This window comes from Canis lupus, chromosome 18 (genome assembly GCF_048164855.1).
Source record: "Canis lupus baileyi chromosome 18, mCanLup2.hap1, whole genome shotgun sequence".
In the NCBI taxonomy this organism is placed as follows: Eukaryota; Metazoa; Chordata; class Mammalia; order Carnivora; family Canidae; genus Canis; species Canis lupus.
Window position 1 is genome coordinate 8,479,575 of NC_132855.1, and position 17,199 is coordinate 8,496,773.

Sequence of the window (17,199 nt, forward strand, 5' to 3'; positions counted from 1 at the left end):
TTTGGTTTTTCTCCCTATGATCTAATTTTATTTTTTGAATAGGTAAAACATTACAGACTTTAAAAGGTCTGAACTACAAAGTAGAGGTACAAAGGAAAGTGTATTTAGATGTCCCATCCCTTCCTTAAAACATGAACCTTGTTTCCAAATCCTCTGAGGTTTTACTAAATCTGGTTTTCTATCCTGAGGGTTTTTTTTTTTTTTTGCAAAAATGAAAATAATAATATCCTTTCAAATCAATTTACAGAGATCTTTCTTCCTTAAAAACAAATGGATGACTTTTAACAAGAACTGAGAGCGCAAGCATTAAAAAGCAGTAAGACTATAGAGTATTTGAACATGATTTAAAAACTTGCTCTGATGGCTAAATATAGAAAGTATAGCCCAAAACTGCAAAGAAGTGTTTATTTCAACAATACCTGTATCTTTTATAAAAATGTTTTATAAAAATTTATGGAACAAATAGGAGTCAAAGGAGTATATTCACTATTTTTTTAACTGATATATAGTTGACACACAATTAGTTTCAGATGGACAACATAGTGATTTGACAACTCTATAACCTTAGGCTATGCTTACCACAAGTATGCCTACCATCTGGCACCATACCATGCAATCACAGTACCACTGATTGTATATTCCCTACGCTATACCTTTTATCCCTAGGACTTACTCGTTCCATAACTGGTAGCCTGTATCTCTCACTGCTGCTTCACACATTTTATGGCCCCCTCCTCCTCTGGCAACCATCAGTTTGTTTTCTGTATTTATGGGTCTATTTTGTTTGTTGATTCATTTGCTCTTTAGATTTCAGGTGTAAATGAAATTTTTCTTTCTCTGACTGACTTATTTCACTTAGCACAATATCATCCAGGTCAATCCATGTTGTCATAATTGGCAAGACTTCAATCTATTTTATGGCTAATACTCTCTCACTTAGAGACAGACACCACATCTTATCCATTCATCTGCCAGTGGACACAGATTGCTTTCATATATTGGCTATTGTAAATAATGCTATGGTAAACATAGGGGTGCATAGTATCTTTTCAAATCAATGTTTTCATTTCCTTTGGGTAAATACTCAGCAGTGAAATTACTGGGTCATATGGTATTTTTAATTTTTTGAATATTTCCATACTGTTTTCCATAGTGGCTACACCAGTTTGCATTCCCATCAGCAGTGCACAAGGGTTCCTTCTTCTCTACATCCTTGCCAACACTTGTCATTTCTTGTCTTTTTGATTCTAGCCATTCTGGCAAATATAAGTTAATTAGCTCACTGTGTTTTGATTTGCATTTCCCAAATTAGTGATGTTGAACATGTTTCATGTATGTGTATGGCTGGCCATCTGTGTGTCATCTTTGGAAAAATGTCTACTCAGGTCCTCTGCCCATTTTTTAATTGGATTATTTGGGTTTTCTTAGTGCTGAGTTATATGCCTGAGGAAACAGAACTGCAAAAATGTTGCTAGGACCCATGTCAAAGAAATTACTACCCATGTTTTCTTTCGGGAATTTTAAAGATTTAAATGTGAGACATGAAATCATAATCAGTTTTGAGTTTTTTGGTGTGTATCATGTAAGAAAGTTGTCCAGTTCTATTATTTTGCACGTAGCTGTCTAGTTTTCCCATTTATTGAAGAGATGGTCTTTTTTCTGTTGTATATTTTTTGCCTTCTTTGTTGTAGATTAATTGACCATTTCAGTTTGCATTGATTTCTGAACTCTTTCCTATTGATCTATGTGTCTGATTTTGTGCCAGTACCATACTATTTTGATTAGTATAGCTTTGTAGTTTATTATGAAATCTGGGATTGTAATACCTTCATTTTTTTTCTTCTTTCTCAAGATTCATCCGGGTCTTTTGTGATTCCATACAAATTTTAATATTATTTGTTCTAGTTCTGTGAAAAATGTATTTTGACAGGGATTACATCGAAGCTATCGATTGCTTAGGACAGTATGGATGTTTTCTTTAGCAGTATTAGCAAAACAGCAGTATTCTTTCATGGGCATGGAATATCTTTCCATTAGTCAGTGTTGTCTTCAGTTTCTTTCAGCAATGTTTTATAATTTCCAGAGTTCAGGTCTTTCTCCTCGTTGGTTACGTTTATTAGGTATTTTATACTTATGGGTGTGATGGTAAAAAGGATTATTAATTTCTTTTCTGCTACTTTGTTATTAGTGTATAGAAACACATCCAATTTCTGTGTATTTATTTTGTATCATGAAACTTTACTGAATTCACTTATTCTAGTAGTTTTTATTTATACTCTCATGTCATCTGCAAATGATGAGAGTTTTATACATCTTCCTTACCAATGTAGATGGCTTTTTCTTTTTCTCATGTGATTTCAGTACTTGGGATTTTCATTACTATGTTGAATAAAAGTGATGAGAGTGGACATCCTTGGCCTCCTTCCTGATCTTAAAACTGAAAGCTTTTCCACTATTGAGTATGATGTTAGTTGTGGGATTTTCATATATGGCCTTTATTATATTGAGGTTTTTTTCCTTCTAAACTGACAAAAAGTTTTTATCACAAACAGATGTTGAGCTTTTTCAGGCATTTTTCCTGCATCTCTTAAGATTTTTATCCTTTTTGTTGATGTGTTTTATTATGTTGATTTGCAAATATTGGAGCATCCTTCCATCACTGTGAAATACTTCCCACTTGATTATGGTGACTGGTCCTTTTAATGGATTGTTGGATACAACTGTTTGTCAATACTTTGTTGAGGTGCAAATAAAAAAAATACTTTGTTGAGGATATTTTCATCTATGTTTATCAGGGATGTTGGCATATAGTTTTCCATTGTTGTAGTCTCTGTCTGGTTTTGATATCAGGCTAATGTTGGCTTTGTAGAATCAATTTAGGAATCTTTCTTCCTAGTCAAGTTTTTGGAATAGTTTGAAGGGAACAGGTATTAACTTTTATTTAAATGTTGGTAGAATTCTCATGTGAATCCATCTAGTCCTGAATTATTGTTTGTTGGGAGTTTTTTTTTGAATAGCTGGTTTTTTGGGGGGTTTTTTGTTTTGTAATGAAATCAATGTGTTCAGCTTTCTATGTCTTAATTAGTTTGGGAAGATTGTATATTTCTAGGAATTTATCCATTTTTTTCTAGGTTGTCCAATTTTTGGTATATAATTTTTTATAATATTATCTTAAAATTTCTTGTCACTTCTATCTCATTTCTGATTTTATTTATTTGAATCCTCTTTTCTCCTTGATAAAATTGACAAACCTTTAGCCAGACAAGCCAGAGCTTGTTTCTCTTTTCAAAGAACCACCTCTTGGTTTTATTGATGTTTTCCTTTGTTGGGTCTTTCATTCGTTTCTGTTCCAATCTTTATTATTTCCTTTCTTCTATAAACGTTGACTTTTGTTCTTCTTTACCTAGTTTCTTTAGGTTTAGGTTAGATTAAGATTTTTATTGTTTGTGGTAGACTTTATATGGACCATTGTGGTTTTGTTTCCATTTTTCTCCATGTACCTTTGATTTATCAACTCATTGGCAACTCATTAGCATGTTGTTTAATTTCCACTTGTGTTTTTTCCAGTGTTTTCTTTATGATTGATTTCTAGTTTAATATAGTCATGGTCAGAAAAGATACACTATATGATTTCAACCTTAAATTTGAGATTTGTTTTGTGGCCTACCGTGTGATCAGTCCTGGAGGTTTCCTGTGCACTTAAAAAGAACATGTATTCTGCTTTTGGGATTAAATGTTCTGTGTATATGGGTGTTCTATCCATTGATGTAGGTAGGGTGTTAAAGTCCTTCTGTTGTTATGTTACTCTCAGATACTTGCTTTAGGTGCTCCAGTGTTGAGAGTGCATATTGACAATTACATATCCTCTTGTTGGATTGCCTCTTTATCATTATGTATTGCCCTTGTGTTGCGTTAGTCTCTGTTTGAAGATCTACTTTGTGTGATAAAAGTATTATCACCTGACCTTTATTCCCCCCACTCCCCGCTTCCATTTGATGGAGTATCTTTCATCCTTTCATTTTCAGTCTGTATGTAAGTATGAAATGAGTCTCCTTATCCATTCTGCTGTCCTTCATCTTTCAATTGGTGCATTTAGACCATTTACATTTAAAGTAATTATTGATCGGTGTGTGCTGCTTGTCATTTTTGTTAATATTTTCCTGTATTTTATAGTTCTCTCTTCCTTCTTCTCTTGCTCTCTTTGTGATTGAAGACTTTCTGTAGTATTATGCTTGATTTTCTCTTTAATCTATTATAGGTTTTGGGTTTATGCTTACCATGGGGTTTATATAAAGCATCCTAAGTATATAACAGTCTTGATAGTCACTTAAGTTTGAACACATTTTAAAAGAACTTTTTTACCATCTTCCTCTGTGTTATATATGTTGTCATATTTTACATCTTTTTATTGATAATTTTCTTCTACTTAAGGCCTTTTCTTTTCCACTTGAAGTTCCTTTAACATTTCTTATAAGGCTGGTTTAGTGGTAATAAACTCCTTTAACTTTTGTTTGAGAAACTGTGTCCTTCAATTCTGAATGATAATTTTGCGGGATAGAGTATTCTTGGCAGTAGGTTTTTTCCTTTCAGTTCTTTGAATCTATCATGCTATCTCCTGTCTAGCTTGCAAAGTTTCTGCTGAAAAAAATCAGCTGATTACCTTATGGAGTTTCCCTTGTATATAACTTTTTGCTTCTTTCTTGCTCCTTTTCTCTTTATCTATAGTGTTTAACATTTTAATTACTGTGTCACAGTATGGATTTCCTTTATGTAACTAGCAATGAACCATGATTTAAAAAAAAAAAAAAATAACATCCATAAGGGGAAAACAATAAAACCATCAAAAAATACAAATCCAACAAAAGATATGGGAGACAATTAAAAAATAGCTAAGTAGAGGGAGAACTATGCTATGCCCATGGATTAGAAGACTCAGTATGGTAAAGCTGAGAAATCTCCCAAAATGATCTTTACACATAGTGCCATTCTAGTCAAAAATCCCGATGGGGTATAGTATATGAATTTACTACTATACAGCAATGAATGTGAAATAACTGTAGAATCACAGATGACTCTTACAAACAACATTAAATGAAAGAAGAATCACAAAGCAGAGTCTAAAACTGTATTGTTTAGGCATGTCATAGGTCATAGGTAGTAAAACTATAAAAGGAAATGAAGAGAATGATAACCATGAAAATTAGAATAGTGGCTACCATTACACAAAAGGATGAAGAATGTCATCAGGGAGGGTCATGTTTTCAGGGTGTAGGTGATATTTCATTTCTTGACCTGGATGGTAATTACTTTGATGCAAATAAAAAGAGTAAGGAGCTGAACCAAAGAATTTGAAATGGACTTAAGTACATACTGGGAATAAATCCATGATACAGTTATTGGTTATTGTATCATAATGTTGAATTGACTTGAATGATTTAGAATACTCCATCCAGATAGTCTCTTAAAAAGTGCTTCTTGTAAGTTAGATTTTCTATCAGAAATGTGCTAGCCAGTTTACCAGAATCTACTAGTATAAAATTTAATATGAGGCAAATTCTGCTATTACTATGTTCAGGAAAATCATTACTGGATAAATCACAAAAAAAATTCCATCTATAAACATTAATAGCTAACAGTATTTACCATTTTTGAGTACTTGCCATATAGCAGATACTGGTCAAGCATTATAAATGCATTATCTCATTTAATCTTGGAAACAACTCTTAAGTGTGGATATCATAATTGTCCCCATCTTACAAAGGTAAAGGACAGAATCAGGTTTTGATCCTATTCTCTCTGATTTTAGAACTCTTATTCTTAGTCCCTGTAATCTTTACTTGAGGCTAGAGTTATATAGTGTATATAATTATATAGTGTATATAATGTTCTTATTGTTACAGATTTTCATTTATTCTAACTGGTTATGATGTGGGTATTCAAACTTGTATTAATTCAGCAGCGAATATCAGCTAAAAGCCAGGCATTTCTATGGCCCCTGTCTACTGGATCTTGCTGCGTTTAGCAGCTTGGAACCTGTGCCACATAAGTTTTGCTGGCATCTTTCTTCCCTGGAACCTAGTGTATTGTGATACTTCAGGTATCACCAAACTTAATTCAACTTTATAGATTTTTTTTTTTTTACATATCCATTACCCAAACTATACATATTAATCTGCTTCCTGAATGACTGCAGTACTGGAAATTACCTCTTGGAGCTGCTCTTTTCACTGGCAGAATTGTTACCTATTCCTTGTAAGAACTGACCTTCATCTGGATGTCATTATCAGAGGTATTGAGTCTTTTTACAAATATAGAGAGTGAAGGCCCTCGAGTTATTTCCTTATACCCTCATAGCTCTTCTTCACATGAGTTCTTAATCAGTTCATATTGGGTTTTTTTTTCATATTATACCCTGCCATATACTCTATCAAATGGGTCCTATATCATTTATAATCAGATCTCTAAAATGTTAGGGTATCATGCTCTTCGTAAAAAATGTAACCCCTATTTACTGCGTTCCTTTTCTGAAAAAAATAAACTTTGTTATTTTGATTTATAGTGCCTTTTTCAGGAGATTAACCTTCTGTCTGTAGTTTAACATCTCCCAGTAGATCGAAAGGAAAGTGGTAGTCACAGTATAAGGAAGAGAAGCTGGATAGCTTCTTCTGCCCCTTATACTTCAAAGAGCCAAGATTTTGTTTTTACCCAATTATTCTCCTATATTTTCTTTCCTTTATTTTTACAATTTGTTCTCAAATGTCTTAAAGGAAATTATCTTATTAATGGTAATGGAATATATCTGAAGTTTAATTTTATTATTCCTTTACTGTCTGATCACTAGGACTACAGGCTTGAGCCCAATAAAATCCACTGTTATCCTTGCTGCTATATAGATTGATTATACAATAATAGAAAAAAGAAGATAAAACCAGAAATGACTACTTTTGAATATGAGGAAAATTCTTGGACATAATTTTTCGTAACTTTAAAAATACTATTCTCTTTATGATGTTGTCTTTGTTCCCTTTAAATTACTGGGGCAAATTAAAGTGAAGTCCAAGGACACTGTTAGATTGACTAGTGAAATTTGATTTGTGAATGCATTCTTTTATCTATAAGGACAGTTTCCAAAGTGTGGTCTGGGGAATTTGAGACCCTTCCAGGATCTCTGTGGGTGAAAAATTATTTTTAATAACACTAAGATGTCATTTGTCTTTATTTACTGTTTCTTTCATTGAGTGTAGAGTGGAGTTTTCCAAACTACATGGCATATGGTGTTACAACAGCCTGAACACAAAAGCCCTTGTGAGAATTCATCTGTCTTCTATTAAGCCAGGCATTAAAGACATTTGAAAAAATGTAAAACAATGCCTCACTTTTTTTTATCTTGCTAATCTAGATTTTTCTTTTCTTTTTTTTTTTTTTTTTAAAGATTTTATTTATTTATTCATGAAAGACTCAAGAGAGAGAGAGGCAGAGGCACAGGCAGAGGGAGAAGCAGGCTCCATTCAGGGAGCCTGACACGGGACTCGATCCCAGGTCTCCAGGATCAGGCCCTGGGCTGAAGGCGGCACTAAACCGCTAAGCCACCTGGGCTGCCCTACATTTTTCCTTTAAAAAGTATAATTTACCTTTTTTAAAAAGCCTGCCGTAGCATGTTAAATGAATTAATGTTTTTTCATTATTCAGTTTTAATTTCAGATATGGTATTATTGGTACTTATAACCCACATATGAAAGGTCTTTAGGGGGATCCCTGGGTGGCGCAGCGGTTTGGCGCCTGCCTTTGGCCCAGGGCGCGATCCTGGAGACCCGGGATCGAGTCCCACATCGGGCTCCCGGTGCATGGAGCCTGCTTCTCCCTCTGCCTGTGTCTCTGCCTCTCTCTCTCTCTCTCTCTCTCTGTGACTATCATAAATAAATAAAAATTTAAAAAAACATTTAAAAAAAGAAAGGTCTTTAGGGCACTCAGTAATTTTTAAATTTATGAATTATATAATAAATTTGAATTTTTTTCTTATACTCTTTATCCTATAAAAGGCAAACTGAAAATCATCTATTTTTAGGTTGCTACAGACCTCAGGAAAGATCAGATTACTTGATGTTGGCAGCTGCTTTAACCCATTTCTGAAGTTTGAAGAATTTCTAACTGTTGGCATAGACATCGTACCTGCTGTAGAGGTATGCATAGTTCTGTTTTGTTTTGAAACTTAAAGATATTAATAAAGGAAAAGCATTGTCTTTACAATCCTGAAAAAACAAGTGTTCTTGTTTTCTAAGAACAAGTTGGTAAAAAGTTTCTGTTCAAAAGCAAATGTATGTTCCTTGAAAATTTTGGTCATTTACTTGACAAGTATGGTACTGGTCAAAATAATACTGGTTTTATTTATTTTGTTCCCTGTTTATCCATTGTTGTAATCAAGAGACTTTAGTAGATTGCAAAGATTTCCAGATAGCTGTAAGGTTTGGGCTTTTTGTTTGAGGTATCCTTTTCTGAAGTGTACTATGATGTAGAGCCATTATGGAATGTCAAGAGCAAGGGCTTTTGAGACAGTTAAAACTTTATTAAATTCCAGTTATTTGTACTTAAAATAGTTCCTCTGCTTTTAAATTTTTTTCTTAAAGCAGTAGGCACCAAAAATTTTTACAAATTGCATTTTTAATGTTATAATATGTGTTACAGTATAAATTTTTCACTCTCCTGCTATAGTCCTAGCATCTAGAAGAGTGCCTAGCACATGAAGTACTCATTAAATACATCTTGAATAAAAGAATAGAATCTTACTTTCATCCTGAGGTTGCATCTCTGAGCCTGTTCTCTTATCTGTGTGATGGGGTTAGTAATGACCATTAATGTCTAGTTAAGTATTTAAAACACCTAGCAGAGTACCTATTACATAGTGAGTACTAAAGAAATGTTTGCCATTATTACTAAAAAAATTCCTTCATGGAGATTCAACTTTCATATGAATCTTTTGAATTTTGATTTAAAAAATGCTAACAACCTATTATATTATCTCTACTTCTGAAAAAGTGGACAAATGTTTGCTTTATGTTAAAACATCTGTTCTTAGCTTATCACTGCAAAGAATTCCTGTACCATCAGGACCTATACTTTTAAAATGCATTTCGCTTTAGTACATGGATTTTCTTCTTTCCTCAAGACACATTAGAGAGGTCCTTTAGGGACTGCTGAAACATGACAACTATTTGCTCTAAACATTGGGCTCAAATAAATGTTAAATTTGTTTATATAGAGAACCGTAACTTTAAACTTTAAACTCTTAAATATAGCAGTTCTTTTGCCTTCCAAATGATTTAAGTTCAGGAGTAGAATCAGACTTCTACAGTTTCAGAATACTGTAACTGATTTTAAAACAAAGAGACTTTTACTTCCAGCCAAGATGGAGTAACAAAAACCAGTTTGCTCTTTCCCCTACCTAAAACCACAAAGTGTGGACAAAATGTAAATAATTTACAAAACATGGGATATCAGGTAGTAAAGGACAGTGATCACTGAAAACAAATGAGTTGAGCCCTACTCTTGCACCAGCATTTGGGCGTTAGACAACTTCTAGTACATGACACAGAAAGAGAGAATACCAGGCAAAGCCCAGCGGCTTCCCTGAGTTGTGGAGACAAAGCTTAGAGTCCTGAAGGGCACAAGGCAGCTAGGATTCTGAGAACAGAATACTGATTATATGAGAGCTGCACAGAGGGAAAACTTCAGAGTTCTGAAGGTGAAGAGTCCTCCTTGTGTACTCAACTGAATACTGAACAGTACATGACATGTGTGAGAAAGCTACATGTGACTCAAACTACACTCAAAAGGATTCAGGGTTATATATGGTACCTGTTCCCATCAACCATACTGGAAACCTAAAACTAATCACAGTCCGTTAAGTAGAGTATACATGAGTCTTATCTAAGTACTGGAAAATAATTAGCCTTAGACTGAATAGTGGTCCAGTCCCACCTAATAAATCTTAGAAGACCCAAAAAGATCAAAGTGTCTCAGGTAATATAACTACATCCCAGAACAAAGCTCAAGAATATTCATAGCAATACAATGCCATCCAGCACCCAATAGGGTAAAAATCCACCATATTGGACATCCAATAAAAAAATAACTGGCCATAATCAACAAAAATTAACCCTGAACTGACATAGATGTTAAAATTAGGAAACAAGGACATTAATATAGGCACAGTATGACAATATTGTTTAAGTACAAAAAGTTTATAGAGATACAGAACATAAGAAAAGTTAAATTGAAGACGTGACAATAGAAACTACTCAAAACTAAACACCAGAAGAATTTGAGTTGGAAGAACATCAGTGAGCAATGAGATAATATCAAGTGGCCGGGGCGCCTGGGTGGCTCAGTCATTTAAGTTTCTGCCTTTGGTCCTCGGATCAAGTCCCATGTTCCTCTTCTCCCTCTGCCCCTGCTACCCTACTCCCCCACTCGTTCTTGTTCTGTCTCTCTCAAATAATAATAATATCAAGTGGCCAAATACAAGCATAATTGGAGTCTCTCCCACAAGGCAAAGAGATTTAAGAAATAATGGCCTAAAATTTTCCAATTTGATCAAAGCTATCTATAAGTCCACAAATCCAAGAAGCTTAACAAATCCATAAACACAAGAAACAAAATTACACCAAGGGACATGGTAATCATCATTTACCCTCAACACACACACACACAAAAATCAAAACAATGATAAAGGGAAAGTCTTAAAAGCAGACAGATATTTTTTAAAAAAGGTAAATACTAAAAGATAATTTGTCACCAGGAATTCCATACACAGCAAAATTGTCTTTCAAAAATAAAGGCAAAGATTTTTTTTTTCCAGACATTCAAAAGCTTCAAGGATTTAACATCAGCCAATTTACCTTACAAGAAATGTTAAGGAAGAAATACTTCAACCAGGTGGAAATACAGATCTACACAAAATGATGAAGAATACAGGAAGTGAGAACTATGTAGTTGTAAAAAAATGTAATTTTTTTTTTTTATTAACCGGCCATTATTATGGGTTGAATTCTGTCCTGTTCCTCCTTGCAAAGATATGTTGGAGTCCTAACCTCCAGTATGTTAATTTATTGGAGATAGGGTCTTTACAGAGATAATTACGTTAAAATAAGGTCATTAGGGTGGGACCTAACTCAGTTTGATTGTAGTATTCTTATAAAAAGGAGAAATTCTGGCTTAGAAACCTAACACACAGAATGTCATGTGAAAGCAGAGGGGTGGTGGTTCTACAAATAAAGAATATGAAGATTGCCAACAAACAACCAGTAACTAGAAGAAAGGCATGAACAGATTTTTTTGTTCCCTCAGAACAAACAATTCTGCAGACACCTTGATCTCAGACTTCTATACTCCAGAACTGTGACAAAGTACATTTCTGTTGAAGCCACTCGATTTGCAGTATTCTGTTATAGCAGTCTTAGCAAACTAATATATCCATTTAAATAAGAATGATATGGAGTGTCATTTATATGTTAAAAAAAAAAAGACAATGAGAGAAGTGGAAATATATACTATTTTAAGGGTTTTATATATGAAGTGGTAAAATATTTGAAGGTAGATTATCAGTTAAAGATATACACATTAAAGCAACTACTGAAATAAAGAAGGCTAATAAGGGGGCAGTAAGATAAAACTCATAAAAATCATTGAATACAAAAGATGGGAGAAAGAGGACAAAAGTTATAATGAAGAGATGAGACAAAATAGGAGTATAGATTTAAACCTAAGTGTTTAAATCAATAATTACATTAAATAGGCTGCACTCTTCATCTCCTGGCTACAGAGGCCAAGAGGCATGTGTTCCTTGTTCTGTGGCACTGTAATATTGTCACCCAGAAAGGAGCTCATATCCCATCTGGCACCTCGGTTTTTGCAACTGCTGCCAGAATACATCACTGCATTGCCTGGCTCTGGTGGCTAGTAAGGCTTACACTTATGGGTCCCACAGAACTGTAATCAATGAGGAAACTTCCTTAACAGCTATGCCCCCTAGGCCACAGCAAGAGGCATCAGACCTAGGAGCTCAGTCTTCCTGTGAAGGAAGATTATTAACTAATCATTGTGACGGCAGACTGCTAACTAAATACATATCTTGGGGCTGACTATAATTCTTTCCAGAGAATTCTTTTGTAGGAGAGGATCCTATCTTTGAGCTCACTCTGCTATGCTCTCAAGTGCCAGTGTCTCCTGGAGGGGAGCTATACATGCATCTGATGCCCCAGTTTTTGCAGCTGCCTTCCAGGGAACAGCATTTGATCACCTGGCTCTTGTGGCTGGGGTAAGGGTAGGTAGAGGACTGGCATTCCTGGGACCCATGGGACTGTGGCACTTGGAAAGGTGGTTCTTGACAGACTAGTAGGCTACCACCCCCAGGGCACTGCACAGAAAGCAGAATGAGGCACCACTCCCCAGTCTTTCTGTGAAGGAGGCCTCTTTGCTCAGTCTGGGCTTTGGCCTGAGGGAGGGACCTCTTTCAGATCTGTCACCCAGAGAAGACCTGTTACACTCATCTGGAGCCCTGATCTCTTTGCCACACAGGGGATACCTCCAGATTGCCTAGTTCTAATGGCCAGCAGGGGCTTACATGTGTGGTTTCACAGGACTACATATATTTGCATACTTTTAAAAACTGATGCCTGAAGGTCTGGCTTCTAGTCAGCCTAAATCTAGGTGCTGAAATCATCTCCCCCTCCAGGACAATGACAGGTCATGGCATATCCTCAGCTACTGGAAGCTATTAAAAATGTAATAGGCTGCTTAGACAAGCATAAAAGTTTGAAAGACACCCAAGCACTGAGACAGAGTTGAATAACAAGTTTCGTCTTCTACACAAGGCCACTCCTTCAAGACTGGAAGAGGCTGTGGTGTCATCTGCAATATAGAAACCGATACGGAGAGTCAGGTAAAATGAAAAGAGGAATATGTTCCAAATGGGGGAAAAAAAGATAAAACTTGGGGAAAAAATTAATGAAATAGAGAAGTAATTTACTTATTAAAGAATTCAAAGATCTTGCTCACCAAACTGGAAAGAAGAATGGATTAACACAGAACTTCAACAAAGAGATGGAACATATGAGAAAGATACCAAGTAGAAGTCACTGAGATGAAGAATAGAATAACTGAAAAATACAGTAGAGGCATTCAGCATGAGACTAGAAGCAGAAGCATCAGTCAGCTTGAAGACAAGGCATGGAACTCAAACAGAACAGCAAAAATGAAAAATCAAAAGAATAGCAGCAAGAGGAAAACAACTTACTACATACAAATGACCTCACATAGATGTATAAGCAGATTTTTTGGCAGAAACTTTGCAGGCCAGAAGAATTGGCATTTTATGTTCAAAAGGCTGAAAGAAAAAAAAATACTGCCATCCAAGAATACCCTACCTGACAAAGTTTTTCACAAGTGGAAGATGACACAAAGAAATGGAAAGACATTCTATGCTCATGGATTGGAAAACAAATATAATTAAAATTATATACTATACTGTACTATATCCAAAGCAATCTACAGATTGAATATAATCCCTGTCAAAATACCAATTTTTACAGAACTAGAACAGTCCTAAAATTTGTGCGCAACCACAAAAGACCCTGAATAGCCGAAGCATTCTTGAAAAATAAAACTAGAGGTATCACAATTCCAGATTTCAAAGTTATAATACAAAGCTGTGGTAATCAGAGTACTGGCATAAATACAGACACATGTATCAACAGAATAGAAAACCTAGAAATAAACCCATGATTATATGGTCAATTAATCTTTGACAAAGAATAAATGTACAATGGGAAAAAGGCAGCTTCCTCAACAAATGGTATTAGGAAAACTGGACAGCTACATGCAAAAGAATGAAACTAGACCATCCTGTCACACCATGCACAAAAATAAACTCAAAATAGATGAAAGACCTAAATGTGAGACCTGAAACCATAAAAACCCTAGCAAAGAACGCAAGCATTCATTTCTTTAAAATTTTTCTAGGTAGGTCTCCTAAGGCAAGGAGAAGTAAAGCAAAAAATAAACTGTTGAGACTACGTCAAAATAAAGAGTTTCTACACAGCAAAAGAAATGATCAACAAAACAAAAAGACAACCTACTGAATGGGAGAAGGTATTTGCAACTGATATCTGTTAAAGGGTTAGTATCCAAAATATATAAAGAACTTATACAACTCAACACCAAAACCACAAATAATCTTGTTTAAAAATGGGCAGAAGACATGAATAGACCTTTCTCCAAAAAAGACGTATCGATAGCCAACAGACATGAAAAGATGATCAACATCACTCATCATCAGGAGAATGCAAATTAAAACTACAATGGGATATCATCTCACACCTGTCAGAATGGCTAAAATCAAAAACAAAAGAAACAAGGGTTGGCAAGAATGTGGATGGAGTGAAAGGAACCCTCATGCAGATGGGAATGCAGACTGGTACAGTCACCATGAAAGAATGGATGTTCCTCAAAAAAATTAAAAATGGGGATCCCTGGGTGGCTCAGTGGTTTAGCGCCTGCCTTTGGCCCAGGGCGTGATCCTGGAGTCCCAGGATCGAGTCCCACGTCGGGCTCCCGGCATGGAACCTGCTTCTCCCTCCTCCTATGTCTCTGTCTCTCTCTCTCTCTCTGTCTGTCTCTCTATCATGAATAAATAAATAAAATAAAGCTTTAAAAAAAGTTTTTAAAAAAGTTAAAAATAGAACTGTCCTACAATACAGCATTCACACTAACTGGGTTGTTACGCAAAAAAATACACAACCACTAATTCACGCAGATGTATACACTCTTACGTTTATAGCAGAATTATTTACAATAGTCAAACTGTGAAAGCAGCTAAAATGTCTATCAATAGATGAATAAGTGAGATATATATATATATGTATATTCCTCTGTTAAAGATTAGTTAACCATATAATTGTGGGTTTATTTCTAGACTCTCTATTCTATCCATATAAGTGAAATATGTGAACGTATTATTCATTGTGTGTGTGTATACACAAACACACACACATAATGAATTATTACTTAAGGTGTGCCTGGGTAGCGCAGTTGGTTAAGCCTCAGCTCAGGTCTTGAGTTCAAGCCCCATGTTGAGCTCCACACTGGGCATGGAGCTTACTTAAGAGAGAGAGAAAGAAATCTTATTCAGCCATAAAAAGGAACTCAAATCTTTCCATCTGTAGCAACATGGATGAAGCTAAAGAGTATATATATATATATGTTTTAAAGATTGTTTATTTGAAGCTAGAGAGTATAGTGCAAAGTAAAATAGGTTAGTCAGAGAAAGACAAATAGTGTATCATCTCATACTGGAATGTAAACAAAACAAATGAGCAAAGAGGGGAAAAAGAGGGAGACAAACCAAGAAACAGACTCTTGACTATAGAGAACAAACTGATAATTATCAGAGGAGAGATTGCTGGATGGATACAAGAGATAACAGGGATTAAAGAGTATACTTATCATGGCAAGAAATCATTTCGGGCATTATTGAGGAAATTTGGTTATGTGTTGCTTATCTAAAATCAACAGTAAATTTCTTAGGTGTGATTTTAAAAGAGAGAATTTCCAGACAAGCAAAAGCTAAAGGAATTCATCACCACTTAACTGATCTTAGGAGACATTTTAAAAGAACTTACTTAAGCTGAAAATAAAAGGGCACTAATTAGTATTAAGAAAAAATACAAAAGAATAAATCTCACTGGAAAGGTAAATAGAGTGGATTAACCACCTATAAAGTAAGTATGAAGATTTAAAGACAAAAGTAGTAAAAATAAGTGTAATTATAATGGTTAAAGGGCACACAAGATTAAGAGAAAATGTCACATGAAAAACGTAAAACATCATGGGTAATAAGCTTTACAATGTGAACAACTTAAAATAGTGTTAGAGACCTGAGTTGTTACATGTAAGCCTCAGAGTGACCACAAAGCAAAAATTTATACTAACTACACAAAATATAAAGAGAAAGGGATATAAGCATACCACTAAGAAAGTCATCAAACCACAAAGAAAGAGAACAAGAGAAAACAAAGTGTAACTACAGAAAGAGCCAGAAAATAATTATCACAATGGAAATAAGCACATACCTGCCAATAATTACTTTAAATATATAATTGCATTAATTTCTCCAAGAAAATGACAGATTGAATGGATAAAAGAAACAAGACCCCTCTATAGGCTACCTGTAAGACTCACTTTAGATGTAAGGGGATAAATGCAGCTGAAAAATGAAGAGTTGGGAAAAGATATTCTATGTAAATGGAATCCAAAGGAAAGCTGGAGTAGATATACTTTTATCAGACAAAACAGACTCTATTTTTTGTTTAAAGATTTTGTTTATTCATGTGAGACACAGAGAGAGGCAAAGACACAGACAGAAGGCAGAGAAGCAGGCTCTATGCAAGGAGCCTGACATGAGACTCTATCCCAGGACTCTGGGATCGTGTCCTGAGCCGAAGACAGATGCTCAACCGCTGAGTCATCCAGGCGTCCCACAAAACAGACTTAAAACAAAGATTTTAATAAGGGATGATAAATGGGCCAATCCAATGAGAAAAATACAGCATTTGTAAATATGCATTCAACATAAGAGCATCTGTATATATATAAAGCAAATATATATTTAGATCAAAAGGAAGAAATAAATAGCAATACAATAGTAATGGGGACTTTAGTATCCCCACTTATATCAACTAATAGCCCAATGGCCTTAAATGACACTTTAGACCAGACAGACTTAATAGATACTTGCAGAACACTTCATCCAAAACAACAGAATGCACCTTTTTATCAAGTGAAAAAGCAGCATTTTCCAAGACAAATCCTTTGTCTGAGAAATATTTATATTTAAGAATATTAAAGTCATATCAACCAGCTTTTACCAATCACAGTGGTATGAAAGGAGATATTCATTACAAAAAAAACTAGAAAATTTATACATCTGTGGAGATGAAACAAGCTATCAAACAACCAGTGGCTCAAAGAAGTAGTCAAAAGAGAAATCAAAAAATAATTTGAGACAAATGAAAATAGAAATGGAACACACCAAAATTTACAGGTTGCAGGAAAACCAATTCTATGAGAGAAGTTCATAGCCAGAAATGCCTACATCAAGAAACAAAAAAAGTTTCAAACAACCTAACTGTATACCTCAAGGACCTA

General features: G+C 34.9%; 1 protein-coding gene across 3 annotated transcripts in view; it reads left to right on the plus strand.

Annotated features, from left to right (window-relative positions):
* Positions 1–17,199, plus strand: part of SAMTOR (S-adenosylmethionine sensor upstream of mTORC1) — a 90,488-nt gene that overhangs the window by 62,418 nt on the left and 10,871 nt on the right. For all 3 annotated transcript variants that reach the window (XM_072783417.1, XM_072783418.1, XM_072783419.1), the window contains one exon: positions 8,066–8,180. In XM_072783417.1, coding sequence (XP_072639518.1) covers positions 8,066–8,180 — 115 coding nt within the window. The remainder of the gene's footprint in view (positions 1–8,065; positions 8,181–17,199) is intronic.